Raw genomic sequence first — 26,158 nt, forward strand, 5'->3', positions numbered from 1 at the left:
TGTTTCCCATGAGCCTTTGCCTGAAGGCTGCAGGTCACCACCCCACCAACTCCTGTGGCCACTCTGTGTCAGGAGTCAGTTTTTCACGGCGACAAAAATCTTTGACACAAACGAAACAGGAGAGGGAAAATTTGATTTGGGGCTACACTTTCAGAGGGCTCACCCCACAGTTGCTGGTGTCATTGCTTTCAGGTCTCGCAGATGGCAGAAGCAAGATGATGGAAGACTGTTGACTCATAGAAGCCAGGGAGCAGAACCCACGGAGGAGACAGCGGGAGTGCCTGGGGACATGATAAGCCCGCAAGCGCTCACATGGTGGTGCACACCTTCAGCACTAAGGGAGGCAGAGGCAAGTGAATCTCTGTGAGTTCGAGGACAGCCTGGTCTACATAGTGAGACTATGCCTCAAACAAACAAAAAAGATTTGCTTTTCATCCGGTGCAGTGGCACACACCCATAACTTAAGCTCTTAGGGGACAGAGGCAGGAGGATTGTGAGTTCCAGGCCATCCAAACTCTGCCTGTCTCAACAGAACATGCAGGAGACACCTTTCAGAGACACACCCTAGCAGCAGCTTTCTGTAGTTAGCCCACACATCCAGTTTCACATCCATCCAATAATCCACTTGATGGCCCGGGGCTATGGCCCAGAATCCCAGCACTTGGCAGCCAAGGCAGGAGGATCACTACAAATTTGAAGCAGGCCTGATCTACATAGTAAGTTCTGGGCTGGTCCATCCTGTATAGCAAGCAACCTTCTGTCTCAAAAATAAATAAGGGGGGCTGGAGAGATGGCTCAGCACTGGCTGCTCTTCCAGAGGTCCTGAGTTTAATTCCCATCAACCACATGGTGGCTCACAACCATCTGTAATGGGATCCAATGCCCTCTTATGGTGTGTCTGAAGACAGTGACAGTATACTCACATGCATAAAATGATATATATATATATATATATGTGTGTGTGTGTGTGTGTGTGTGTGTATGTGTGTGTGTGTATTACACACACTCAAGTGCATGTGAATACACACACACACATTCATTAAAAAAAAAGGAAAAAGACAAAAGGACATTCCATTTGGATCCTCAGACCCAGGCAAGCTGCCTCAGCCCTACCTAGGCACTGGGCACTAAACTGTCCTTTTTCCCTAAGGACCCCTTTTTCCCTTTGGAACTTGGACAGGACAAATCAGTACAAGTTCTCAGTAGGCACTGAAGACTCCATCCACATTTCCCGAAGGTCTCCAGAGCAAGCTGGCTAGTAAAGTTGGCCATATTGGCGATCTAGACTTGACCGACAGACCCTGCATCCTTGAATAAGGTGTAGAAGTCATCAGGACTGATTCTCAGATGCAGCTGGGCTGACATACTTGGGAATGCCTTGTCCTGGCTCCATGTCCCCAAGCAGCCAGATCCACTGTGGGTGTGCAACAGACATTTGCTTAATTAAGACAAGTTAATGATGCACGGAGAGTCTGGAATACCCAGAAAGTTCTAGAATTAACTTCCTGGATATTGGGAATTCAATTTCAGCTGGATAGAGTCAATGCAAGACTTGTGTGAGCATATTACATAGAAACCTGAATTTGAGCCCCGGTGCTGAAGAAAGTCAATCAATCAATCAATCAATCAATCAATCAACATTTCTCTATCTCAGCCAGCTTGACACTTGTTTTCTGATGACTCGGTGGTTGAGAGCATTAGATTTGGGCAGGGGGGAAGGTAGGGTAGTATTCTCTAGACTGCAGAGACTTAGAGTCAAAAGAGCAGCACAAGGAGGGGGCTTGGATTGGAAGGGCATTCGTTTCCTGGCCAAGCTGCAGTTTCGTCTTCTATAAGGTGAGGTGATGGTGACACTTTCCTCAGAGACATGGTTACCTCTCAGAGAGCAGCAACCTTCGTGGGTTATACTGGGCTCTTCAGACAGTTCTGGAAACTCGGATTCAGGGCTGTCTGAGGCCCTGAGCAGAGATGGAGGGTAAGGAGACTAGGGGAGCGAGTCCTTTACCAACCAAGCCGTCTCAAGTGCACATGCACCCACACACATGCAAACACGCACACACACACATATGAACATAAAAAATAAAGTGGTTAGAATGAGAAAGGACAGCAGCAATACTAACACAACTATAACTTGGTTATAATTAGCAAAATTAATTCTTGCTAGGAACTGACAAAGCTTGTCTCAAACTCTCCTCATCCCAACGCTCAAAAGTGGCCACTTCAATGACTGTTTCTATCTCAAAGAATGGGAAACTGAGTCTCAGAGCTCTGAAAAATCTCATCTAGGAACCAGTCTGGCCCTAGAGAAACCTAACTGGAATGGCTATTGCAAACAAGGTGTTAATTTCCTCACATTACAGACTGTGAAAATAGATGGGTATCTGTGAGCCTTGGTGTGTGCATGATTGTGTGTGTGTGTGTATGAACAGGCCATGAAGTGTGTGTGTGTACAAGTTTCCAAAGTCTGTCGTCTCCTGTCTCCTTCCACCTTGGGATGTGAGGCTCAGGCTCAGACTATTGGCTTAGTACTTTTACTGCGGTTCCAAAGGACTCATATTCAGTTCAGCTCACAGCCACCTGTAGCTCCAGCTCTAGGGGTTCCAATGCCATCTTCTGGTCTCCACTGGTATCTGTGCACATACTATAGATGCACATAGACATGTATGTATGTATCATTTAAAACCAATACAAATTAATTTTTTTGTTTGTTGGAAATAGGGTTTCTCATATGGTTCCTCCCCCTCCAGCCCCCCTGGAACTCACTATGTAGATAAGGCTGGCCTCAAACTCACAGACCTCTGCCTCTGCCTCGTGTGTTCTGTGACTAAAGGCATGCACGACTAGATCAGGCATCTCACAACTGCCTGTAGCAGCTCCAGCTGCAGGGGATCAGATCCCTCTGACCTCATTGGGCACACACATACACACACAGAGGCCGACAGACACTAATAGCAATATTTTTAAATAAAATGTTTATTTTGTGTGTTTGTGTATGACAACTCAAGGGAGTCAGTCCTCTCCTTACACCACATGCATCCCAGGGATCAAACTCAAGTTGTCAGGCTTGGCTGCAAGCCCCCCTTACTGGTTGAACTATCTTGCCAGCATTTGTAATTGTTGTCGTCTTAAGTGGAACACAGTTGATGATATTTTCCATATATGGAATACTCCAGAAATACATCGTCTTCTGTGCCTTGCCACAGCCATCAGTTACGTTGGTGTGATGGGGTGAGGATAGCTTGAGATGAGTCATGAGAAATGCTGGAAACAGTACCAGTGCTTAGCAGACACTACTTAGACTCCTGTTCTGCTTGCTTTCATTCTGACCTCTCCTTACTTACTGATTGGTTTCCATTTTCAGGTAGAGATTCTTTCCTTAGTCCCATCTTGCAGATAAAGACACAGACAAGGGAAGTGCAGATAAAGACACAGACAAGGGAAGTGGCTGCCTTGGTTCTTTTCTTGGTAGAATCTGCAAGAGCCTGGCTTGAATGCACACTTGAAACCCTGGGCATTTCCCCATAGGTTCCCAAAGCATCTCTGGGGAAGAAAGCAGTGTTAGGAGGATGCCCTGGGCATTGCTTCAATGTCCACTGTCTGTGAAGCTGGAGCCTAAGCTTGGTCCGGGTACCAAAGGTTTTAGGAAAGGAAAGTTTTGTGTTTCTAATCTGTGGATAAAGCCAAGAAGCCACCAACATGACAAAGAGAGCCATCTGCCATCCATAGACACAGCACCTAGTATGTGTCAGACCCTAAAGAGCAAGGGTCAGGACCACCAGGCTAAGGCAGGCTGCCATCACTCCTGGTTCACCAGGGTGCACCTTCCTGTAAGCTATTCTGAGAGATCAAGGGCCGGTTCTGCCCTGGAAGCTCCAAGCTGTCCAGGACCTGACACAAAAAAGAAGGAACCGGAGGCCTCCCTCATTCACCAGGGAGCAGGTGAGGCAGATGGTCGGACACAGGCAGTTCCTCCTTCCTGGCCTTCTGTTCTGGGGGGTGGGCGACCAAGACCACAGGGAGGCTGGGCTAGAAACTGGAAGCCCTTCAGGGAAGCTACTTGGAAAATCAAACAAACAAACAAACAAACAAACAAACCAGGAAGGTTGAGGTGATGGAGGTTGCAGGGGGTGGGTATGGAAAAGGGACTCTGGGAGAAAAGAGGTGTGAGTAGCCTGGGAAGGGGGTCCTTGGTGCCCCTTGATGGCTGCCACCTTGACTCCAGGGCATCCAGTCTCCCTCTCCTCTTTCACTCTCTGCGTCTTTCCTGGAGCATCCTTTAGCCAGTATCCCCATTTTGTGTCTGAAGTCCCTCCTTCTTCTCAGCGGTACCTCTGACTTCTTCTGATGGTCTTAGTCCCGGCTTTCTTGCCATTCTTTGCTTCCTTCATCCTGTCTGTTGTCCGAGTCTCTCAGATGTTCACTTTGTCTGTATCCTCCCATCTCTGCCTCTACCTCAGTCTCTCTCCCCACCTCTGCGCCCTCTGCCTCCAGAAGCCTGGGTCAATCCATCATTGCTTCTCCTGGTTCCCAGCCTCCTCCAGAGTCTTTCCAGTGGACAGCCAGGATGGTGGCCGAAGAGGGATGGGCCATGGGTATTGGGGTACGGGTATGGGGGTCGGGGGGGCGACGCCTTAAGAAGAACAGCCATCTAGCTCTGGGCGCGCGGGGAAACTCTAGTCCCAGGTCACCTGTCTGCCCAGCTCGGGGTCTCGATGTGAGTGTACGGGGCGCGTCTTTGTCTCCCACTGGTCTCAGAGGTTAGTTAGGGTGGAGATAGGGCTAACAGGGAGACCACCATCTCCCTTTTCCTAGCCATAGCCGACTCTCAGCGGCTTGCTCCAGTCACGTCTGTTGAAGACCGCCCGGCCCGCAAGAGTTCCCATTCGGTTTAGGCAGCCCGTCGCGCCTTTGTCCGCGCCCGCGGGGGCGCCCTGGAGCTACCGGAACCGGGGAGCGGGGGTACACCTGGGCCCCTATAAAGAGAGCATTTCCTGAGCCCTGTTTGGAATGGAGAGGAGGTAGAATTGTTGCCTAAGAGAGAGACCAGGTTTGGGGGTGGTGAAAGCCTAGAGGGTTTCAGAAAGGCGGGAGCTCAGTGCGAGACAGAGGCGCACAGCCAGCAGGAAGCTGGGGCGAAGCCTTAAAGCAGGGCGGAGTGGGGGAGTGCCTGTAGCCTCAGGCAATGGCAAGGAGCTGGAAGAAGCCAGCGGGGCCTGGATGGCTGGGGGCGTCCTGGGAGCCGCGGGAGGCTCGGCAGCGCAGGGCCCGGGTGTACAAGACTGAGCCCAGGTGGGGGTTCCGGACACAGATCCGCCGCATTCTTTGCTTTCTTGTCCCCGCACCCCAGCCCCCAGCCCCGCTCGGGCTCATTCCGGTCGATCGATACCTGCGCGGGACCTGCCCCCGCCGCTAATATCTTTTTAATGAGTTCTCGGGGCTTAAAGCCAGCACGATCTGCCCTCCAGGGTGGATTTTCCCCCGGCAGATGTTTCGGGAGGAGGCGGCGCTCTGAGGCCCTGGAGATGGTGGGACGACAAATCTCTCCCTGTGAGGGGCAAGGGCAGGAGACTTTCTTCTAAAGTTCAAAACAGGAGCTTTCTCTCCGGGGCCCCAAAATGTATTTCTTGGCGGACAATGGGCTTCTTTTCTCCTAGCGCCTCCGGGACGGGAGGGGCGGGGACCCATCGAGTTGGCCCTGCCTGACCGACTCGCGCCCGGGGCACTGAGGCCTGGGACGACCGGCGTTGGTTTAAGGGTTGGAATGTGGTCTACGCTGCCGCGGTCCGAATGGCCCAACCTGGTCATCAAGGAGCAAAGCCCATTCGCACTGAAAGAAACCGACGTGCCCTGAGGGCTGGACCAGAGTCTCCGCTGCTTCCCACGCTCCGGGTCTCGCGGTTGCGGACGCGGACCCGAAGGGATGCACGCTGGAGACTGGAAGGGACGCGGGACTCATCTCCGGGCTCGCACTGCCGCCCTGGTCCCCTGGGCTCCCTGCCAGAGGCAACAAGTTGGAATTAGCAATGCCTGGCCGAGGCGGGGTCCTGAGACCCTCTTGGTGTTCCTTGGCTCAGCCACCCTTTCTGATCGTTCCCATCCGATTACCACCCTATCCTGCCCTGTCCTCTACACCCCACTCGGGGTCCCTTCGCTGGTGGGTCTGTCGGCCGGCCGCTGCTTCCCTTGTCCCCACTCCCGTGGGCTGGGGGATGGGGCACGGGCGGCGGAGATGACCTCCGAAGAGCCGCAGCCGATTGATTCGTTCCGCCCAGAGTCCGGGCCGAGTGAATGGGGCTCGGGCGGCGGCGGCGGCGGCAGCAGCAGCAGGGATAAAGATGTTGTCCCTGAAAAGGGGGTGGGGGTGGGTGAGGAGCGGGAAGAGGGGCCATTCACTCCTGGCCCGGCCCCTCGGGAAGCCTCTGCGAAGAAAGAGGGCCAGGGTCTATTCAAGCCCTACGAGCCGCCCACAATGGGCCGATATACTGGGGGCCTCTCTATTAACGCCCATGAATATTAAAGAGATCGCCGAGCGACAGCCCGCGGGCGCGATCAAGGGGGCGGGGGCGGTGCTTTGCAGCTCCGACCCAGCCGGGTCCATGGGAGGGGTCTTCGCGCAGGCACACTCGGCGCCTGGGTCCCAGAGACGTGGTTCCTTCACTGTGAACCCGCAGCATTTCTTCTCGAAGCCTCCAAGCAAACAGATGCGCGCTCACAGGCCTTACTGTTCGATCCCGGTGGGCAGTCCTCCCTGCAGGACTGGATTTTGAGGGTGCATAGGGCCAGGTGGGACTATCACTAGGCCAGAAGCTCAAAATGAGAGCGCAGCAACTACATTCCAGGTCCGTGGGCACCCCAGCTAGAAGGCTGTTTAGGCTCCTCCAGCATAGTTTCCCCAGGTTTTGGGGGACCTGAGGAAAGTAATGAGGGGGTCCTGGTCTCAGTCAGAGCCTTCGGTCCTTCTGTCTTTTGACTTCAATCTTGGGATTGGAACGAAAATTCGCCCCAGGCATGAAGGACTCTGGGACCTGGGAGAATTTCACAGTAGAGTGTAGCGAGGGAATTGTTAAGAATCCTGCTCAGCGCCGGGGAAAGCCAAACGATCTGATCCGAAGAGCGACAGGCTGGGAAGACAGCACAGCACATAGTTCAACTCAAACCACTGTCAGGCAGGAGCCCAGAGGTCCGGAGAAGAGAAGGGCTGTCCCCAGGATGCTCTGCTGTCTTCCGTTCCCTTTAGTCTGCCGCAAACGCTGAGGAAGGCTTTCGGGGTTGGAGGCTGAGTGCCCCAGTCCTGGCATTCTTCTGCCCAGCTCAGTCTCCTCTCCACTTAGATCCAGGCGCCGGTCAGGCTCTCTTGCCACCGAGCCATTGGATTCCATACTCCTCTCCAAACTGGACCTCTCCGCGAAAGGATTTAACTCACCGGCGGCATCTGTAAGGAACTCTTACCCGCCGGCAGCCCTTGCTCCTCTGCAGCGCTGCCCTCTGCTGGCGCCCTGCCCGTTGGTCCCTCTCCCGGCCCGGTACACCCACTCTCCACTGGGCTCCAGAGGTTCTGCTTCGGAAGACTTCCTATCGCCGGCTTGGCGCTTTAGTCTCCCGCCTGCCGGGCTGAGGATGCCAGACCACTGGCTCCGACTAGGGCTTATATAGACCTGGGATCCCATGGTTGCCAAGAGCGAGGCAAGCTTAGCTCTGAGGAGCTGGTGATGGAAAGGGTTCTTTTCCTAGCGGCATTAGAATCTGATTCGTGGGTCAAATCTCAGTCCCGAGCTGCCAGCGCTATCCACGCCCAAGTCACAGGGCTTCGAAGGCCTGAAGAGTCTTCACTGTACAGTGGAGCCCTAACACGGGAACTCACACAAACCAGCCTCCAGGGCTGCGGAACTTTCCTTTGCGTCACCTGAAATTGCAGCGGGAGTAGGGGAGGGGGCTCTGAGGACTTAGGCTGTTGAGTGAGGTGTGCCCAAAGCCGCTCCAACGTTTCTGGAGCTGAAGGTGTGGGGGCAGTCTTAAGGCTATCCAGGAGACTTCGGTGCACACAGGAAGCCGTGATCTTCCCGACTTAGCAACTGTTTCTGAAGAGGTGTGGAGCTGGCTCCCAGGTACCTTGGAAAGACTATACAGAATCCACTGGAGGAGGGGGAGAGCGGGAAGGGGGAAGGAAGGAAGAGAAAGGAGCCAGGAAAGAAAGAATCATCATTAAGAGACCAAAAAGAAAGAGGAACGTCTGGTGGCTTCCTAGGTTGAAATCCCAGTAGACTGATTCCAAAGCAGGGCCCAGCAGATGGCTTTGCCCTGGGCCGTCCGCAATTTCAGAGGCATTTTGGGTGTCTGCAATTCCCATCTTGCATTGCTCTAGGGTATTCCACAGATGTGAGTATCTGATGACCTTTCAATACTCCCCACCCCAACTTAGTACTCCTAGGGCTGGTAACCTTTCTATGGTAGGTGAGATCCAGCCCCGACGGCGACTCCTCAGCAGCCCTCTGTGCTGGTGACGGAAGTTTTACACTGGCTGTGCGCAGCGAGCAGAGCTCTTGGGGAGCCCGTTTAGGACGAAGCGCCCGCTTGGGTAGCGCTGCCAGCGCAAGAGATCTGCATCTCCCAAGCTGTCCGGGTTGCCACCGCAGCTTAAGGAGTGAAGCCTCTAAAGAGCAGAGGGTGTGGGACGAAGGAGAGGTGGGGATCGGACAGAGTACTGGGCTTGGTTAAGGAGATAGGCAAAGCACCGGCAGCTCTGGGAGTGGCCCGCAGAGCTAGGAAGGTGAAGGCCTAGCTTGGGATCCACAGTGATCAAGGATCTTGCTTAGCCCGGGTGAGCATGGGGACCCGCGGGGTTTGCAGCCATACGCCCCCTCTTTCTCAGTCTAGTCCCGGGAGTAAAGGCAAGCCTCGCTGCGCAGCATCCCCTACTTCAACACCCGTCCCCCCCCACCCCCCTTCCTCGCTCCGGGCCGCGAGTTGAGCCTCCCTCCCTGCCTGGAGCTTCCCACGGGGAGAAGAGGAGGAGGGGGAGGAGGAGGAAGGCTGGGGGGAGGGAGGAGCAGAGGGAGACTATTCTGAGCGGTCCGCACGCTGCCCCCGCCCCTCGCGCTGTCGGTGAAGGCTCCTTCGAGCCTGGCCGGGTACAAGTCTGTCCTTCGACGTCAGGGGGTCATTAATAACCAATTAGGAGGGTCACTGCAGCTCCTATAAAAGAGCTGAGATTTTGCTAAGGGGAGGACGGTCCTGGCTGGGTGTATAGAAGGCTAGTGGGAAACCGAGAGTCCTTGGTCGTTGTCTCTCTACAGCCACCCGCCGCCCACCCTTCCCGCACCCCTCCTGGTATCCACCCTTGTCTCCACCCGCGGACTTCCAGCCCTCCGTGCTGCCTCTGCCATCTCTGCAGATTTTGTGAATCTCCGGTTTGGCTCCCTGTCTTCCCAGCCATCTCTTGCCACGCACTCCCCAGTGCACCCTCCTCCTGCTCCTCTTCCTCCTCCTCCCTCGTGTTGTGTCACCCTCCTCTCCTTTCATTCCTTTGACCCCTCTTCGTTGCCCACCTCTCCGGAGTCCACCTAGCCGTCCTTCGGCGCCCGCGGCGAGCCCTCCGCCGCCCATGATGGGCTCTGTGCTCCCAGCTGAGGCCCTGGTGCTCAAAACAGGGCTGAAGGCTCCGGGGTTGGCGCTGGCAGAGGTCATCACCTCCGACATCCTGCACAGTTTCTTATATGGCCGATGGCGCAACGTGCTAGGCGAACAGCTGCTGGAAGACAAGAGCCACCACGCCAGCCCAAAAACGGCCTTCACGGCCGAGGTCCTGGCGCAGTCCTTCTCAGGAGGTGAGTGTGCCGTCGGGGCTCCACTCCTTCGCTCTTCCTGGCTACCCCCAATTCTCAGGTTAGCGGCACGGGTCCAGATGGGGAACACAGGGGCTGGGGCTGCCGCTCCCAGCCAGGATGCGCTCTCCCTAATCAGCGCACCTCAGTTTTTTCGTGGGTCCAACCTGGGTTGCAACGGCCTCATGGAAGCAGAGAAGAGGCATGTAGGAATGCAGGAGGCTCAGGGACCAGATCCCAACGACCGGAGCGACTTACCTCGGTCAGCCCGGGCTCTCCTGTGTCGTCTCTCCCCACCCCATCCTCCAGCCTGGAGCTGGCGGTTTCCTGGCATTAAAAGCCTTACTGGGCGTGTAATAGCAGTTGACTCAAAAAGAAGGGGTTTTAAATTCATTTGGTTAACTTGGGCTTGACCCGCGAAAGTTCCCACTTAAACCACAAACTTTAAAAGACAGCCGGGGCCGGGAAGGGGCGGAGGGCGGGCAGGCCGGAGAGAAAAAGCCGCAGAGAGCGAGGGAGAGAAAGAGAGCGAAGAAAGTTTCTTTTCTTTAAGATGTCTCAAGTTCTTATTCCTCATTCGTCACCCCGCAAACAATATCTTTCCCCAGCGCTGGCGTCTCTGAGCGACGCCCTCTCTTCCCCTTTAAGATCGCTGTTCCTCTCTTAATTTACCGTGAAGACTAATTCCACTTCCATTCACGCTATGTCAACCATCTAATCCTGCCTTTTTGTAAGGGGAATTCCTCGGCCCCTTTTAAACAAGTCCCCTCCGCATTGAGATACAATTTACTGCTACAGCTTTCTTCCAGGGCTAATGAATTTAGAATTAGCAATTTCTTTCGAATGGAACCGAATGAATGCGATCACTTTAACAGCGTGACAAATTGCCGGCCGCTCCGCAATGGACACCGTTTAACCCCCCCTTTCAGCCGGCCGGCTCGCCGGGTATTTTCCCAGGTAGCTTAGAGGGGAACCTTGTAAGACATGGAGGCCGCCCCTGTGTGCCTCAACGCTCCCACCCCTGCCGCAGAGGCCCCACCGGGGATCCTCTCGGGGTTAGGGACCGCTGGTTCTTCCTCGCCCATTAAAACGACTTCAGAGCTCGCCTGATCCGGGTGCCGCCCTTTCTGGCACTCTAGAACTTGGGAGGAGAGAGGTATACTGGCGTGCCAGGGAAGATCACGGGGGAGGGGTGTGTGTGTGTGTGTGTGTGTGTGTGTGTGTGTGTGTGTGTGTGTGTTGCCTCAGAGTTTAGTGAGTAGAAGCAAGTGTTTCTTTTGCGCGGGTGCCACCTTTCAAACTAGGGATCTGTCCCCAGTGCTGATCGAGTCCAGGAGACACGCAGTGAACTCAGAGTCACCGGCTGAAGAGCTAGGAACAAGACTTAGTGTCCCGGGTTGGACGATACCTCTTCACCAGACCCGGCCTCAGTTTCCCTGTCTGTAAACACAAAGTGGTTTCAGTAGTTCCTAAGTTTTTCCGCGATGGAAGACCGGTGAAGGTTGTGGATGTTTGGAGAATTTGTGGAAAGACTTTTAAATGAGCTCTAAAAGCTGGTGATGTAGCTCGGCGGTGGCGGAGCGTTTCATGCGCAAGGGTTTAGGTTCGATCCCCAGTAACTCTCCGCCCACAAGAAAAATAAAAGAACCATCATGCACCGCTTGCGTTTAGAGGGCACCGAGGGTCCTGGGTTGTAAAATGAGGTTGAACCTCTGCAAGTAGGCCTACAAAGCGCCATTGGAGAGATTTGCCACTGGAGAGAGTTGGGGCTGCTTGTGCTCGCAGGCGCGAAGCAGGGCAAGAAGCAGGGCAAGAGCGCATCCGGGATGGGAAGGGCAGGGCCATCTCTGCGCAGATATGACCGCCTTCCTCTAATCCTCGCAGAGGTGCAGAAGCTATCTAGCCTGGTGCTGCCGGTGGAAGTGATTATCGCTCAGAGTTCCATCCCAGGCGAGGGCCTTGGCATCTTCTCCAAGACGTGGATCAAGGCAGGCACGGAGATGGGCCCCTTCACTGGCCGCGTCATTGCCCCAGAGCATGTGGATATCTGCAAAAACAACAACCTCATGTGGGAGGTAGGCGGGAGCTTTGGAAAGGGATTCCAGTTGGCAGGTGGGTTGTATCCACTGGCGGCAGAAAGGAACTCTGTCTGGCCCCTGCCAGAGCTTCAGTTCTCCCTAGGAGCTGTAGATGCTGGAGTTTGTACATTCCCTGGGAGTAAGACTCCCAAGGCCTGGAGCTTTCTCTGCCAAAGGTTCTTTCTCTTTTACCTGTTTTGGGAAATGTCCGAGTGCTCTTGTTTCCAAGTCTCCCAAGCAAGGCGTTAGCCATACTTGTACCACCTCGCTGAGATCCAGAGGAGTCCTGATGCACACAGGCTGGGAAGAAGTCATCGCAACTCACATTCTTCCCCTGGCTTTAGAGGCAAAGAGAGTTGGTCTCTGAGGGTGGCCTATGGTGAAGTGTGGCTGGAATGGAGGATAGCAGAAGCTGAGTGTTTCTTAAGAATATGTTTCTCGATCCCAGGCCTGATGGCATCCAAAATAACCATGGCTGACTGGGTGTTGAGTCAGCAGTCTGATTCCCCAGCCTGCAAACTGTGAGGTCAGACCCCCTCAGTTATTATTCTCATTTTACAGGAGATGGGTATCTGAAAGGCTTCCATCCCTGGCCTTTTGACGCTAGCCCACCTCTAGCAGTATCAGATACGGGGATGCTGGCCCTGTGGTGGCTCTTCCCCACCGTTCTTCCCATGCAGACCCACAGTAACCAGATGCTACACCTACTTCTCCATCTTACTGCCTCTCCACTGCCACCCTAGCAGCCGCACCTGGCAGGAGCCCAGCGAGCTACGGTGCAGCTGTTTACAGGACCTGGATGAGGAGAGCAGAGAGATGACCCCAGCCCCTGCCTTCTCCCTATCCTGGACACTCTGGGCCTAGTGGGTGTCTTCCAGCTGTTGCCCAGTCAGGAAGCTAGGATGTGGTTTGACCTCTGAGGATCCTTAGCAGCTTCATGGAGAGGCTTAGGCCAGGACAAGAGACACCAGTGAGCTAGATTTGCCTCTCAAGCTCTTGTGTCTCTCTCTGCGGCCCTGTGCTATGCTCTCCACTGCTCTGCCTCAAAAATTTGCACCCTTAAGGACAGGTAGCCAAAGACCATGTTGCCTGCTTGGGAGTCTCTTAGAGAGCTTTTTCTCCTGTGGGTGGAGGGCCTGGTCACAGTGAGCCCATGGGTCCCTGAACGCTGACTCTCTATTGATCTTTTGCTTCAGACGAATCTCGGTCATCATCCCTCCCACCCCCGCCCTGCAACTTCCCTTCCTTGGACTGGAAGGCATAGCCGACAATAGCTTTATTGACTTCTCAGAGCTGTTGGGAGAAAGGAGAATGTCTGCAGATGAGTCTGGCTTGGGTCACACATGTGGCCTGGCCCTTCCTCACCCATCACTGCTCCACTCATACCTAGGTATTCAACGAGGATGGTACAGTACGCTACTTCATCGATGCCAGCCAGGAAGACCACCGAAGCTGGATGACCTACATCAAGTGTGCCCGGAATGAGCAGGAGCAGAACCTGGAGGTGGTCCAGATAGGCACGAGCATCTTCTACAAGGCCATAGAGGTATGTGATAGGGACGAATGGAGACACAGCATGGTGAGGAGTGTGATCAAAGAAAATAGGAGGATGTCAGTACTCCAACTGGCTCTGCCTGGGTGTAGGGCTAAGACTCAGGGGCCCTGACTGCCAGGAATATGCCCCGTATAGGAGACTTGCTGATACAGCTGAACGAGGGTGAGGGCGAGGGCGAGGGCGAGGGCAAGGGCGGAGATTACAAGTCAATGCTGTGGTGAATATCTCAGATGTAGAGGAGCGAGTGTGTGCAGGGGTTCAGAGGGCAGAAGAATATAGAGAACAGGACACCAAGTGGAAAGTGGCTGAGGAGCTTGACTTTGACTATGACAATGATCGTGTGTCCCCATGTTTAACTGCATGTCATGCCTCATTCTGGGGCCAATTGTGTGTGACTCAGAACTCTGTCTCAGCAAAGAACAGTTCACCGTGTTAGGCCTCTCACACAACTTCACAAGGAGGATCTTGAGTTTATCCACAGTTCATGGACACGAAAACCTGTCATTTCTTGAAGGCCTGGTGCTCTGAACCGTCTCTATAGGGGAGTGCTAGCTGAGGAGAGGCTCGGGTCATGATGAGGCTCGGGTCATTTCTAAAGTGGGCAAAAGTGGAACCAGGGCCAGGGGCTGGGAAAGGAGGCAGGTCACCTGCCTGGCAAAGGAAGAAGGGAAAAGGCACTGGGGTGGGGCTGGTGAGCAATGATAAGCAGAGGGGTACATCACCAGAGGGCACAGCACAGCAGTGACCCTTGGCGTGCAGTTTGGCTATGTCTTGCCCCAGACATGGGAAGTTGTCTAAATTCTGTGAGGAGGCATCAGAGCTCTCCTACCACATTTTTCTAGATCTCACACTTTTGTTGACTTGCAAGTACCTTGGTTTCAGGATGGCCAGGGGTTTGGTTGCTCTTCAAGGTCAGAGAACAACTTCCTTTCTAGACACACTCCATGACGCTGAGCCTGAAGTCTAGACCCTTCTGGGTGTCTATGCCTGCTAATTTCTGGAACTGGAACCTTATTGTTCCGGAGTGGCCAGACCCATAGACTTGAACAGAACTGATAGCCGAATAGCCTTTGCCTCTGCATTGTGTGGCCAGAACCTGGGTCAGCACCAGGAAAACCAGGGAGTAAAGAAGAAAGAAAGAAAGGCAGGCTGATGACAGGAGTTCAGAAATTCCAGGAGGGCTGAGGAATGTCAGGCAGAACCAGCATGACTCCTGAGACCATCTAACTGTACTGCCACCTCCTAGAATTGGCTTTTGGTGCAGCTAAACTCACCCATAGCAAAGTATGAGTTCTAACCCCTTTGGCTCCCTTACACACATTCAGACAGACAGACAGACAGACAGACAGACAGACACACACACACACACACACACAGACAAATACACCCCTTCACACCCCATACACACATATATGTGCACATTTCCAGAGACACACACCCACACATATGTATATACACAAATATATATGCACACATATAACCTGTGTATAATACACATTCACACACACACACACACACACACACACACGGACACGGACATGGACACGGACATGGACAGACACGGACACGGGCATGACACAGACACAGGAGACTGACCAAGGATTTCTATGCCATGTTAGCATTCACCTGGGACAGACAGGTGGCTTGAACCCCATCATACTAGACATGTCTGAGTAGTGTAAGTCAAAGATAAATCAGGACAGGTGAACAACGTTTACCCAGAAGTATGAATTCAGGGGGCAAGAATATTTCCAGGAAGGGATTAAAATTTGTTTAACTAGGGGAAACGTTAATATTTATCAGAAATTTAAGTTTATAACATTTTATAAACCTTTAAATTTTATTTTAGTCCCATTGGCCATATACCCACATCTATCTGTTTATCACACATATGCTGTATCAAATGCATGCCTCTTGCTGGGCATTGTACTGCTTAGAGTGAACCATCCTGCTAAGAAGGGGACAAAGAAATACAAGACACTTACAAATTACTTTTCTTTCTTTTGTTTAAAAAATTTTGTTTTACAAATTTAAGACAGTGTCTCACCTCTGTCCCCATATAGAGTTCCGTGATTTTGTACTTGTGGAATGTCCTACAGGAGCCATAGTGTATTCTTCCTACTGACAAGAGACATTTCCCCCCATGTAACGGGCAAGTAACGGAATACTGTTATGAAATATAAACAGTGCTTGTGAGCAGCAGGAAGACCAAGTATCAGATCCTGGTAAAGGTCTCCATAGCAAGGTTCAGGCCAGCCAGGCTCACTGTGTAGCCCTGAAACTCACGTAGACCAGCCTGGCCTCCAACTGACAGTGAGCTGCCTAGGTCAGCCTCCAGAGTGCTGGGATCAAAGGCATTTACCAACATTCCCAGCCCCAAATTGCTTTTCATAAATGATGTTGGGCACATTTTTTTCCATACCAGCAATTGTCTCAACCATGTTATCACAATGTCAGAATTCTACTTATATGTTCGGGTGTGACCAGACATATTTGCGCTCATCTAGGCGGCTCCCGGGAAGTCTTGTCTAATCTGCTGTTTGGTCTGTGTGTGCTGAGGGGCTGTTAGCCAAGGAGAGAGGGCTTTGTGACAATCTGTTTACTTGGTCTTCCTGCTCACGAGTGAGCTGAGTGAGCGAGCGCTATTTGTATTTCACCACAGTAACCCATTATTTGCCAAAACATTGTCTCTCTTCAGTAGGAAGAAGACACTAGGACATCCCACAAATACAAAATCATGAACTCTAAGTGGAGACAGAGGTGACAGTTTGGGAACTCAGACCAATGCTAGAGTACCTGTTCCAAATTCTGCCTCCCAGGTGGAGGTGAGGAGAGCGAAGCCTTCTGACTTTGCATCTGCCTGGACACTCAGTCCCATCTCAGGTGCTTCAAATGGCATTTCTAGACAGCACGAAGCCCAACGCAGGTGGGGCCAATAAATATTGAATGACTAAACCCGAGCAATAGTGCGTCCACAGGGACCTACCTCTTCCAGGAAAGCAAAGGTGGCTCATGAGGAAGCAAATAATTTGGGCAAGAAACCGGCACGAGGGGAAGCTGGAGGAATCTGTTATCACTATGTGCGGGAAGAAAATCCCCAGTCTGTCCCATTTCCGTTTTATTGTATCCTATTGGCAAATGGTTGCCCTGAAATGTGGGCTTTCCCATTTTCTCTTGTTCCAGGGCAGCTGAGCCCTTTATTTTTCCAAGAGCCTCACCTCTTCTCTCAGCTCTGAGGACAAGCACCATTTTCCTTTTGACCTTGCTCAATAGTGGCTCTGATGAGTACCACCATTGATGATCGGTCCCATTAATGTTGTACGCAGACATCATTATGACATCAGACGTCTCTCATGTGCTGACACCACACTGGCAACGTTTCGAAGGTCTAAGCAACTCTGGTTTCGTAGTGGGACTGAGCCCAGGGTTTATTTACTTTTTTTAAATGGTTCTGCAAATTGAGCCCTTAGGCCTATACATACTGAATAGGTCCTGCATGGCTGAGCTTTGCTGCATCTCTGTCCCCATTTTAATGATGAAGAAATGAAGGTTCAAGGTTCAGAGAGAGTCTGGAGCTGTGATTTGAACCCCAGCCTTCCTGCTCCAGAGCTGGACGGCCGTGCTGTGTGGCCTCCCTGGCCAGCATCTTCTTGTTGGGGCTCTATTAATTGGTGTGTCAGGACATCTGTCATGCACAATGGAAATGGATGATCATCCAGATGACACAGAGATGCTTCTGTGTCACCCTGGGAAGGGGCAGGTGTCAGGGGCAGGCTGCCTCTTGGGAGCATGTTCAATGGAGTGTCATGAATGTGTATTAGGAAAGCAAACCTGAAAGCCCCATCACTGCCCTTCTGTCATTGAAACGGGGCAGGATTCAAATTCAGGCTGATCAGAACGTTAGGAGTTAGCCATAGGTCTTAAGGCTTGGCAGTGGGAGTCAGGCAAGCCTGTTTCCCTCGGTTTGACAGAGTGGATTTTACGAACTGGGAATCAGTTCCTTTGGGGATTGCTTGGTTCGTGGTATGTTCCAAACCAATCTCTGTTCCCAGAAACATGAATGAGCAGCTGATTCAGGCTCCCAGCCCTAGTGCAGAGAGCCTAGCCTGGACCAGAGCTGAATTCAGTAGGAACACAGCCTGGGAGGAGCCTGCAGGGGACTGTGTCTGTTCAGTGCACTGAGGTGGTCTCTGAACAGTACTTTCAGCATCTCAGAGAAGAGGGTGCAGGTTCTGGGGTCTTCTGGGCTCCAACACAGGCTTTTGGTGGATGCAGGACATGCCCAGAGAGCATCAGTAACAACTGGGCATCCGGAGCTCCCCACTATTTACCACCTTATGCCTACGGGTTTTAGTTTTTAAGTTGAATAAAATTAATTTTACTATCTATTAAGTGGATACCAGAGGAACAGGGGTTCCAGGCTCTGAAATTCAAAGAACTTGTAGTCCTGTCTCTTTGTGAAGGTGATGTGGGCCTCCCCCACTGCTCACAGACTCTAGCTGTCTGAGGCTGTTTTATCCCCAGTTCCAGTACATTCTAATTTGTAGGCTTCCCTATCTGAAAAGTCTTGCTTGTTGTCACACTTGCATTTCCAGATATATAGATGTGATACATGCTCATTTTTAAAGCAGATAGAAGTCACCTAGTCTCTCCATAGTGACCTTTAAAGCCTAAATCAGCATTTTTGTTCAAAGTATCAATATGACATGTTTTGGGGGGAAACACACAGAGGGAGGCAGAGGCAATGGCTGGGCACTCAGGACAGAAGAGAAAGAACCTTTCCATTACTTACCCTGTGGCACAGTAACCTTTATGCCCATGAAGTTTAATGCTTAAATTAAGTCAAACTGATTTTAGTATTTGTTTATTAGATTTAAATAACATTTGATATTTAGGTGAAGAAGATCTTGAACTTCCTATACCCTCCTGGTTCTAACTCCCCAGTGCTGGGATTACAGGTGCAGGGTCCTACATCTGGCTTACCTGGAGCTGAAGACCAAACACAGAGCTTTACACACTCCGAAAGCCTGTGCTTCACGGGCGTGGAAGGCAAAGGCCGGGGTAACCATGGACGTTCATGCTGCCCCGAGGCCCTGGGCTTTACTGCAGTGATTCAGTGTGCCCAGATCACTGCTAGTTCCTCCGGAGCACCTCCAAGCCAGGAAAACAGCAGCAATTCCACAGCTTCAGTGCCCAGAGCTTTGTGCTTGTGGCCCCTGTGACCCAACAGCTCTCAGGGAGGCCTGTGAAATAGGGACTGTTCTGTTTTACGAGTCAAAGAGCAAAGGGACACAAGTACTTTCTTGGCAGGCACAGAGTCTGAGTGTCCCCTCCAATGTCCTGCGCCAGGGCTCAGTGTGTGTGTGGCGGGGGGTGGGGTGGGGAGGGGGGCTCTGTAGCTCATCTACAAGGTGTGTGCACGTGGCCTAGAGGCTGCTTCAAGAGACATGCTTAGAGACTTCTAAGGTCACACCTAAGGACCCTGTAACACGAGCGCCATCTTCTACAGTGGCCTCTCTCCCAATCCATATTTCAAAAACAAACAAACAAACCCTCGATCAATATCTTAAATACTTGGACTCTGTCATCTTCTCTGAGGCTCTCACGGGCCCTTTTCTTCTCTCCTCCTCTTCAAGGAGAGGCCTCCAGCTCTGATCCTCTGGTCTCTTGGGCGGTGACCATGACTGTGAAGGAGAGGCCGGAGGATTTTGTCTAGCTCTGGTGCCAGGTTCTAAGCTGCCTGCTGCCTTGGAGACACTGCCTCATTTTGCTTCTTTATGAATTGTGCTTATGTTTCATATTTAACCTCCCCAATGGGACTGATCATGCACACACACACACACACACACACACACTCACACACACACCTGTGCTCCTATGATGCTAAAGGCTAAGGGTTAGTGTGAAAGAGACATGATGAGGCTAGGCTGCTCTCGACAGGGGAGCCGCAGCCAGGATATCTGCACTTCCCTGCCCCCCCACTCCTTGCTCTCCTTTCAGAGCCTGGTGGGTAGGGGCGAGGCAGGCCTTCTGGGCTATCTCCATGGAAGGTGGACCCAAGGTTCTCAGGCACACACAAAGGGAAGAAACTCTACCTGACCACTCCTCTGGGATGGCTCCAGATAGCCATGGGTGGTGACTTTTCTTTGTACATATGTATGCGTATATGCTCGTGTTGTGTATGATGTGTGTGTACGAGTGTGTGCAGACCAGACACCAACCGCAGGTGCTGTTGCTCCGAAACCTTGTTCTTTGAGACGGCTCTCTGGCTGGCTTAGGGCTTGGCAATTAGTCTGGACTGACTAGTCAGCAAAGTCCAGGGATCTATCTCGACTTCCCCGGCTTGGGGATTACAAGTGAGCATCATCAAGCCTACACTTTTCATGTGAGCTTTGGAGAGCAACCTAACAAGCTTATGCTTCCAAGGCAAATACTTACAAAGCGAGCTGTCTTCCCACTCTCATATGATCCCCTGTGCTTCAGCTAAAAGAGAATCTCACAGAGAAACGAGACAGCTCTTGTCAGGCCTTGTCCGAGTTTCTCTAGGCACCTCACCGAGGGACCTACAGGGAATGTGGCCTCAGGGCTGTTCTCTTCTCTTTGTCCTACCTGGCTGGGGTCCAGAGAGCAGGCTTCTCAGCTCCCTTCGATCACCACCACCAAACTCTCTTGATCAGAAGCTGTCTTGGCTGAGAGCAGCCAAGCCTCCAGCCTGGCCATAGGCTCTGGGCTTCTGGTGGTTGCTGGGATTTGAACTCAGGACCCCCAGGAGAGTAGTCAGTGCTCTTAACTGCTGAGCCATCTCTCCAGCCTGGCTCTGGGCTTCTTGATGTTGCACCTAGTACACAGCGAAACGTTCCGTTGAATGTTGGTTGTTTTTGGTGTTTCCAGAGGTGGTGTTTGCCAATTGCAAGGTTTCCTTCTTAGCCCTTGCCCTGTGGTACATGAAGCCCCGCAGAGAGCCCTGTGCTGTGTGACTCCATGCTGCCTGTGGGCACTTGAGATAAAAAGCTGTTTCTGGAACATTATCAGGCAGGGTGTAGCCATAAGGTACCCCACGGCCCACACTCCTTAGAAACATCTGGCTCTGCCCTAGGGCTCTGAGTGCTGACTGACTCTAATTCCCTGGATTAAAAAAGGAGGGGGTGGGAATTCTAGATGTTCTTATCTCCTGTTACTGCTATTTGTGGAGCTTTTCCCCTTCTTTTTTGAGACAAGGTCTTTTTTTTTAAAGATTTATAAGTATATTGTAGCTGTCTTCAGACTCCTGGAGAGGGAGTCAGATCTCCTTACGGATGGTTGTGAGCCATCATGTGGTTGCTGGGATTTGAACTCAGGACCTTTGGAAATGCAGTCGGGTGCTCTTACCCGCTGAGCCATCTCACCAGCCCCCTTGAGACAAAGTCTTATGAATTCCAGGTTGGTCTCAAACTGGCTATGTAGCCAAGAATGACCTTGAACTTCTGATGGTCCTGCCTCTCTACCTCTGAGTGCAGGGATGACAGTGACCACAGTGACTACAGTTTTATGCAGAGCTGAGGATCTAGTCCAGGCCTTTGCTTATGCTAAGCATGGGTTCTACAGCTGAGCTACTCCCCTCCCCGCACCCGACCAACACGGCCTGAGCTCTTTTTCTTTTGTTTTCTTGTGGCCATCAATTCGGATATTTTTGTGAAACTGGACAGAAATGATGAGATGGCCTGGGTTACGAGAGAGGAAGAGAGGGGACAGAGTCCTGGGGCCTTCAATGTCTACACAGTTTCCCTGGGATAGGTCAGTAAGATCATGCCAGCTTTGGCTCTCTCAGGCCCAGGTATGGTGCAGAAATGTGCAGAGAAACCCCTTGCCTCCTGCCAGCAGCTGCCACCCCCTGACCTCTTCCTGCCTCTCTTCCTGTAGATGATCCCTCCAGACCAGGAGCTGCTGGTGTGGTATGGAAATTCCCACAACACCTTCCTGGGCATCCCAGGTGTGCCAGGCCTGGAGGAGGAACAGAAGAAAAACAAGCATGGTAGGTGTTCAGTATTTGCCAGGAGGTCCTAAGTGACAAAGATCCAAGGAGGGGAGAGCTAGGTGACAGGATACCTCCTAGCCTTGGGAACCCTTCTTCAACATCCAGCAGTACTGTGCACTGGGAGCTCCTGGTCAAGCAGAAGACCACTTCCCCCAGGGCAGTCAGCATGGGATGAGCATGGGGGAAGGCAGGCAGGCTTGCTTTCTGGACCTGTTAGGTTGTCTTCAGGCAGATGAGGAAACCCGAGAGAGGTGACGCGAGAGGTGACGCGTGTGGCCCGAGAGCTGGGCAGGACAGCAGGGACACACACTGATGTTCAGCTGCACGCGGCTGAGACTGGCTTTGTGCCTCAGCCTCCTCATCTGTAAAGAGAAGGCATGGGGTGGGGGCTTCTCTATGCCCCCTTCCAGCTCTGTCCAGGTCCTGGTATAGGGCCTAGCATCAACCAGCTGCATGGTTTGTATTCTGAACGGAGGGAGAGTAGAATCAGCGGGGGTGTCCTGAGACAGGGCTTATTATACAGAAGCTACTGGCTCAAGACCAATGTCCTGTTGAGTCTAGAGATAACTGGACCGCCCCCCGCCCCGGTCTGAAATGAAACCTTTGATGAGTGTCACCCTCCCAGACCCTACAAAATCCTTGTGACTTTTTTTAAAGGCAGGGTGTCTCACGGGTCCCAGGCTGGCCTCCAAACTTATTAGATAGCTAAACATGACCCTGAACTTCTGATTCTCCTCCCTCTGCCCCTAAGGTTGGGATTACAAGAGTGTGTCATTATGTCTGATTGTTTACTTTTAAATGATTTGTTTTTATTTTATGTGCATTGATACATGCATGTCTGTGGGAAGGTATCAGAGCTCCTGGAACTGGAGTTACAGGCAATGGTGTGCTGCCATGTGGGTGCTGGGAATTGAACCTGGATCCTCTGTAAGAGCAGGCAGTGCTCTCAACCACTGAGCCGTCTCTCTGGCCCATTTATTTATTTTTAAGAGAAGCAAGCCGGGCAATGGTGGCCACACCTTTAATCTTAGCATTCTGGAGGCAGACGCAGGTGGAATTCTGGGGTTGAGCCCAGTCTGGTCTACAGAGTTAGTTTCAAGAGCCAGGACTATCCCGGGAAACCAGGTCTCAAAACAGAAAGAGGGAAAAGGAAAGGAAAGGAAAGGAAAGGAAAGGAAAGGAAAGGAAAGGAAAGGAAAGGAAAGGAAAGGAAAGGAAAGGAAAGGAAAGGAAAGGAAAGGGGCCTGAGGCTCAATGTTTACCAACACGCCCCTCTCTGAATGTCTCTGTCTCCATTTTCAATGAGAAAATGGACAAACCATAGTTTCCAGGTACGCTGAGTACTCAGCCAATATTTGTGAGGTGAGAGATGAGAGAGCTTTTTAGGGGCGTCATAGTTGTTATCCTTTGTGGATGGCTTTTAGGACCCAGGCAATTCTCACACCAAGGCAAAGCGACCAGCACAGAAGAAGTCTTCTAGTGACTGCAATTTTTCTGACTGAACTTGAAAAATCTCGCTAGCCTCTAGTGATATATTTAGAAATAAATATATCACTTTAGTGATATATTTAGAAATAAATATATATCTAGTGAGATATTTAGAAATAACTAAAATGTAAGAGTAAAATAAAGTTAAAACAAAAAACATGGTCTTGTTTTTTGTTTTAACTTTATTTTACTCTTACATTTTAGTTATTTGTGTGTACATATAGGCATGCATGCCATGGTGAGCACGTGGAGGTCAGAGGACACTAGTGGGAGTCAGTTCTGTCCTTAACCATGTGGGTCCAGGGAATCCAGGTTGGGTCATCAGGCTTGGTGGCAAATGAATGCCTTTAGCCCAGCCACCCCTTCCCCCCTTTCCCGAAGTGCTGGGCCACTATGCCTGGACTGCCTCCCATCTTTCGGATGAGATGGCTAAGGTTTCCTGGGGCCACCAAATCCTCCCAGGCTGGGGACCTGCTGTAATCTGGCTGCTGTTAGATCACAGCCATGACCCGCTGCGCCCTTGGGGCTGTGTGTCTCACGGCGTGGGTGCTAACCGGGCTGCTTTCTTTCCCTCCCGCCCGCTCCGTGGGTCCCGCGTTCTGCCCGCGCGGCCAGAGGACTTCCACCCGGCGGACTCCGCGACCGGCACCGCGGGCCGCATGCGCTGCGTCATCTGCCACCGCGGCTTCAACTCGCGCAGCAACCTGCGCTCGCACATGCGTATCCACACGCTGGACAAGCCCTTCGTGTGCCGCTTCTGCAACCGCCGCTTCAGCCAGTCGTCCACGCTGCGCAACCACGTGCGCCTGCACACGGGCGAGCGTCCCTACAAGTGCCAGGTGTGCCAGAGCGCCTACTCGCAGCTGGCCGGCCTGCGCGCGCACCAGAAGAGCGCGCGCCACCGGCCGCCCAGCACCGCGCTGCAAGCGCACTCGCCCGCACTACCCGCGCCCCACGCTCACGCGCCCGCGCTTGCCGCCGCCGCCGCTGCCGCCGCCGCGGCACACCACCTGCCGGCCATGGTGCTGTGAGCGCCGCGCACGCGCCCCACGCGCACGCGCCTCCCAGCCGCCTCCGCGACGGACCCGACCCCCCGCGCTGCGCGCCGCTGAGGCACCGGCTACCCGGAACCCACTCCTGATCCGTCTTGCAGAGGAGGACGCCGAGGGGCGACGTCCCCTTTGCCCAGGCCACCCGGCTGGTGTGGCTGCTGCCCTGTCCTCTCTTCTTGAGAGTCGGTCCCCACGCCCGGCCCCATCTCGGAGTGTCCCTCCTGCAGGGCCGCGTCTCCACGCGGACATCTCTGTCCTAGATGACAGGAGAGGGGGAACAGACGATCTCCAAAGAGAGCTGAGTAGTTGGGAGTGGAAGAGAGAGCTACCTCCTTGGCCCAGAGTGGGCTTGGGGAGGGCAATGCTTATCTCTGCCTCCTGGGAATGGTGTCTTGATGTGTCACGAGTGGAGGGAATGACGTTGACCCTTGGCTGTGATTGGAGCCCTAAAGTGATTAGCACAGACCGGGAGAGACCTGATCATTCGGGGGGCCCTGCTTTCCTTCAGGCTACTTTCCCTAGCCTCCAGCTCCCAGGGAAGGACAAGACGACAATATATTTTTTGAAGTGTGCTGGGCAGATTGAGAGTGGAGTCACAAGAGACATTTACCACAGCCCGTGGGCAAGACCCTGACCCTTTTGGGGCTTCAGTTTCCCCATCTATAGAACGCAGTAATTAGATCAGTGCTCCCTCTCCTAAATCTCTCCTGTCTTCTGAGTTTAGGAATGGAGAGGCACTCTCACTTCCATCCTATTAAGTCCCCAAACAAGAGAATGAGCGACCATACGGGGCTGTCTGGAGCCGAGGTTGGCTTCTCCGCCCAGAAAGTTTGTCTGAGGTGCGCGGAGGGCCCCCAGGTTTCTTCCCCACGAAGCCCACATTCCCACGCGCCTCTGCCCACGCCGTTCCCTGATCTGTCCGTGGGCGCCCTCTGGTGTCATTTCAAACCTTGTCATTTACCAGAATTCTCGTCCCCTCCAATACACACACACACACACACACACACACACACACACACACTCCATCCAAACACCAGGGCGTTTGTAATAATAATTAAAAAAACCCACAAAACTATAATAATATTAACAAAAAGTATAACATGTATAGAGTTTTCAAGAAAGTGTGTTCTACTCCCAGAAAACAGTCACTTTAACTTTGTAAATGTTTATCTAAGATGATATTTACGAAACTGTGATATATATTATTTGATTGTATATGTAAACTGTAAATACATTTGTACTTCTCTTGTATTCTAAAATAAAAATTACTTGGAACATGTATCACTTGGCCCCTACCCGGGTGCAAGGTCCAAATGTCTGAGACATTTGGAAACAATGGAGACATTTGGAAATGGCTAGAGGGGTTGTTCCACTGACTGCTGCTAAAATTCACTGTTGTACCTTCGGTAACGAAAAGCTGCTGTCCCCAAGAAAAGCCACAGTGCAGAGTGACTGGGAAGAGTGAAGGAGCAGGACAGAGTTCTTGTAGTTTAGCCAGCTGCAGTGTGGGGTCCCTCCAGTACAATTTACCCACCTACACATGGCTTAGGAGTTGTTTGTTCTCATAACAATAAACTTGGATTGGGTTAAGGGGGCAGCGGTGGGCCAGACGGACCACCAGGAGTCCTGGAGTCCTCAGTAATCTGCCACATCCATTTGCAGGCTTTGGGTCTTAGTTTCTTTTCCTGTACTGTGGCACATTGGCACAAACAACTTAAAGGAAAAAGGGTTTATTTTGGTTCAAAGTACAGTACATATGGTGGGGGAATTAAAACAGCAGCGGCCCTAACCCCCTGTTCACACCACAGCCACAGCAAGAAGAACAGTGAATGGAGACACACGTTGCTCAGTCCCTTTTCTCCATCCAGGATCCGGGTCAGGGAATGGAGTGGCCCACAGTGAGCTAGTCCCTCTACCTCCATTAATGTAACCATGGTACCCCCCCCCCATATGCATGCTCAGATGCCCCTCTCCCCGGTGATTCTAGATTCTGTGAGGTTGACATCACTAACCATTATACCTACCTTCATGAAGACCAAGGAGTAGGAAGGACAGGGTGAGGCCAGCGCGAGTTCAAGGCTGGATAAGGTTAGGCCTGTTGCTCTCCTCAAGGACTTCTGGGTCAGTCAGATGTGTGGGCTGTAGTGTGT

The 26,158-nt window shown here is 52.3% G+C and overlaps 1 protein-coding gene across 2 annotated transcripts; it reads left to right on the forward strand.

Annotated features, from left to right (window-relative positions):
- Positions 1-4,528: 4,528 nt before the first annotated feature.
- Positions 4,529-25,298, forward strand: Prdm12 (PR domain containing 12). 2 transcript variants are annotated; one of them, XM_006498161.4, is made up of 6 exons: positions 4,529-8,105; positions 9,294-9,824; positions 11,706-11,896; positions 13,290-13,445; positions 21,354-21,465; positions 23,572-25,289. In XM_006498161.4, the coding sequence occupies exons 2-6, from the start codon at positions 9,602-9,604 to the stop codon at positions 23,985-23,987; spliced, it is 1,098 nt and encodes a 365-aa protein (XP_006498224.1). In that variant the 5' UTR covers positions 4,529-8,105; positions 9,294-9,601; the 3' UTR covers positions 23,988-25,289. The 2 variants fall into 2 exon arrangements, with proteins under 2 accessions (XP_006498224.1, NP_001116834.1); NM_001123362.1 differs by lacking the exon at positions 4,529-8,105 and having other exon boundaries at positions 9,540-9,824; positions 23,572-25,298.
- The last annotated feature ends 860 nt before the right edge of the window (positions 25,299-26,158 follow it).

The sequence above is a fragment of the Mus musculus genome, chromosome 2, assembly GCF_000001635.26.
Source record: "Mus musculus strain C57BL/6J chromosome 2, GRCm38.p6 C57BL/6J".
In the NCBI taxonomy this organism is placed as follows: Eukaryota; Metazoa; Chordata; class Mammalia; order Rodentia; family Muridae; genus Mus; species Mus musculus.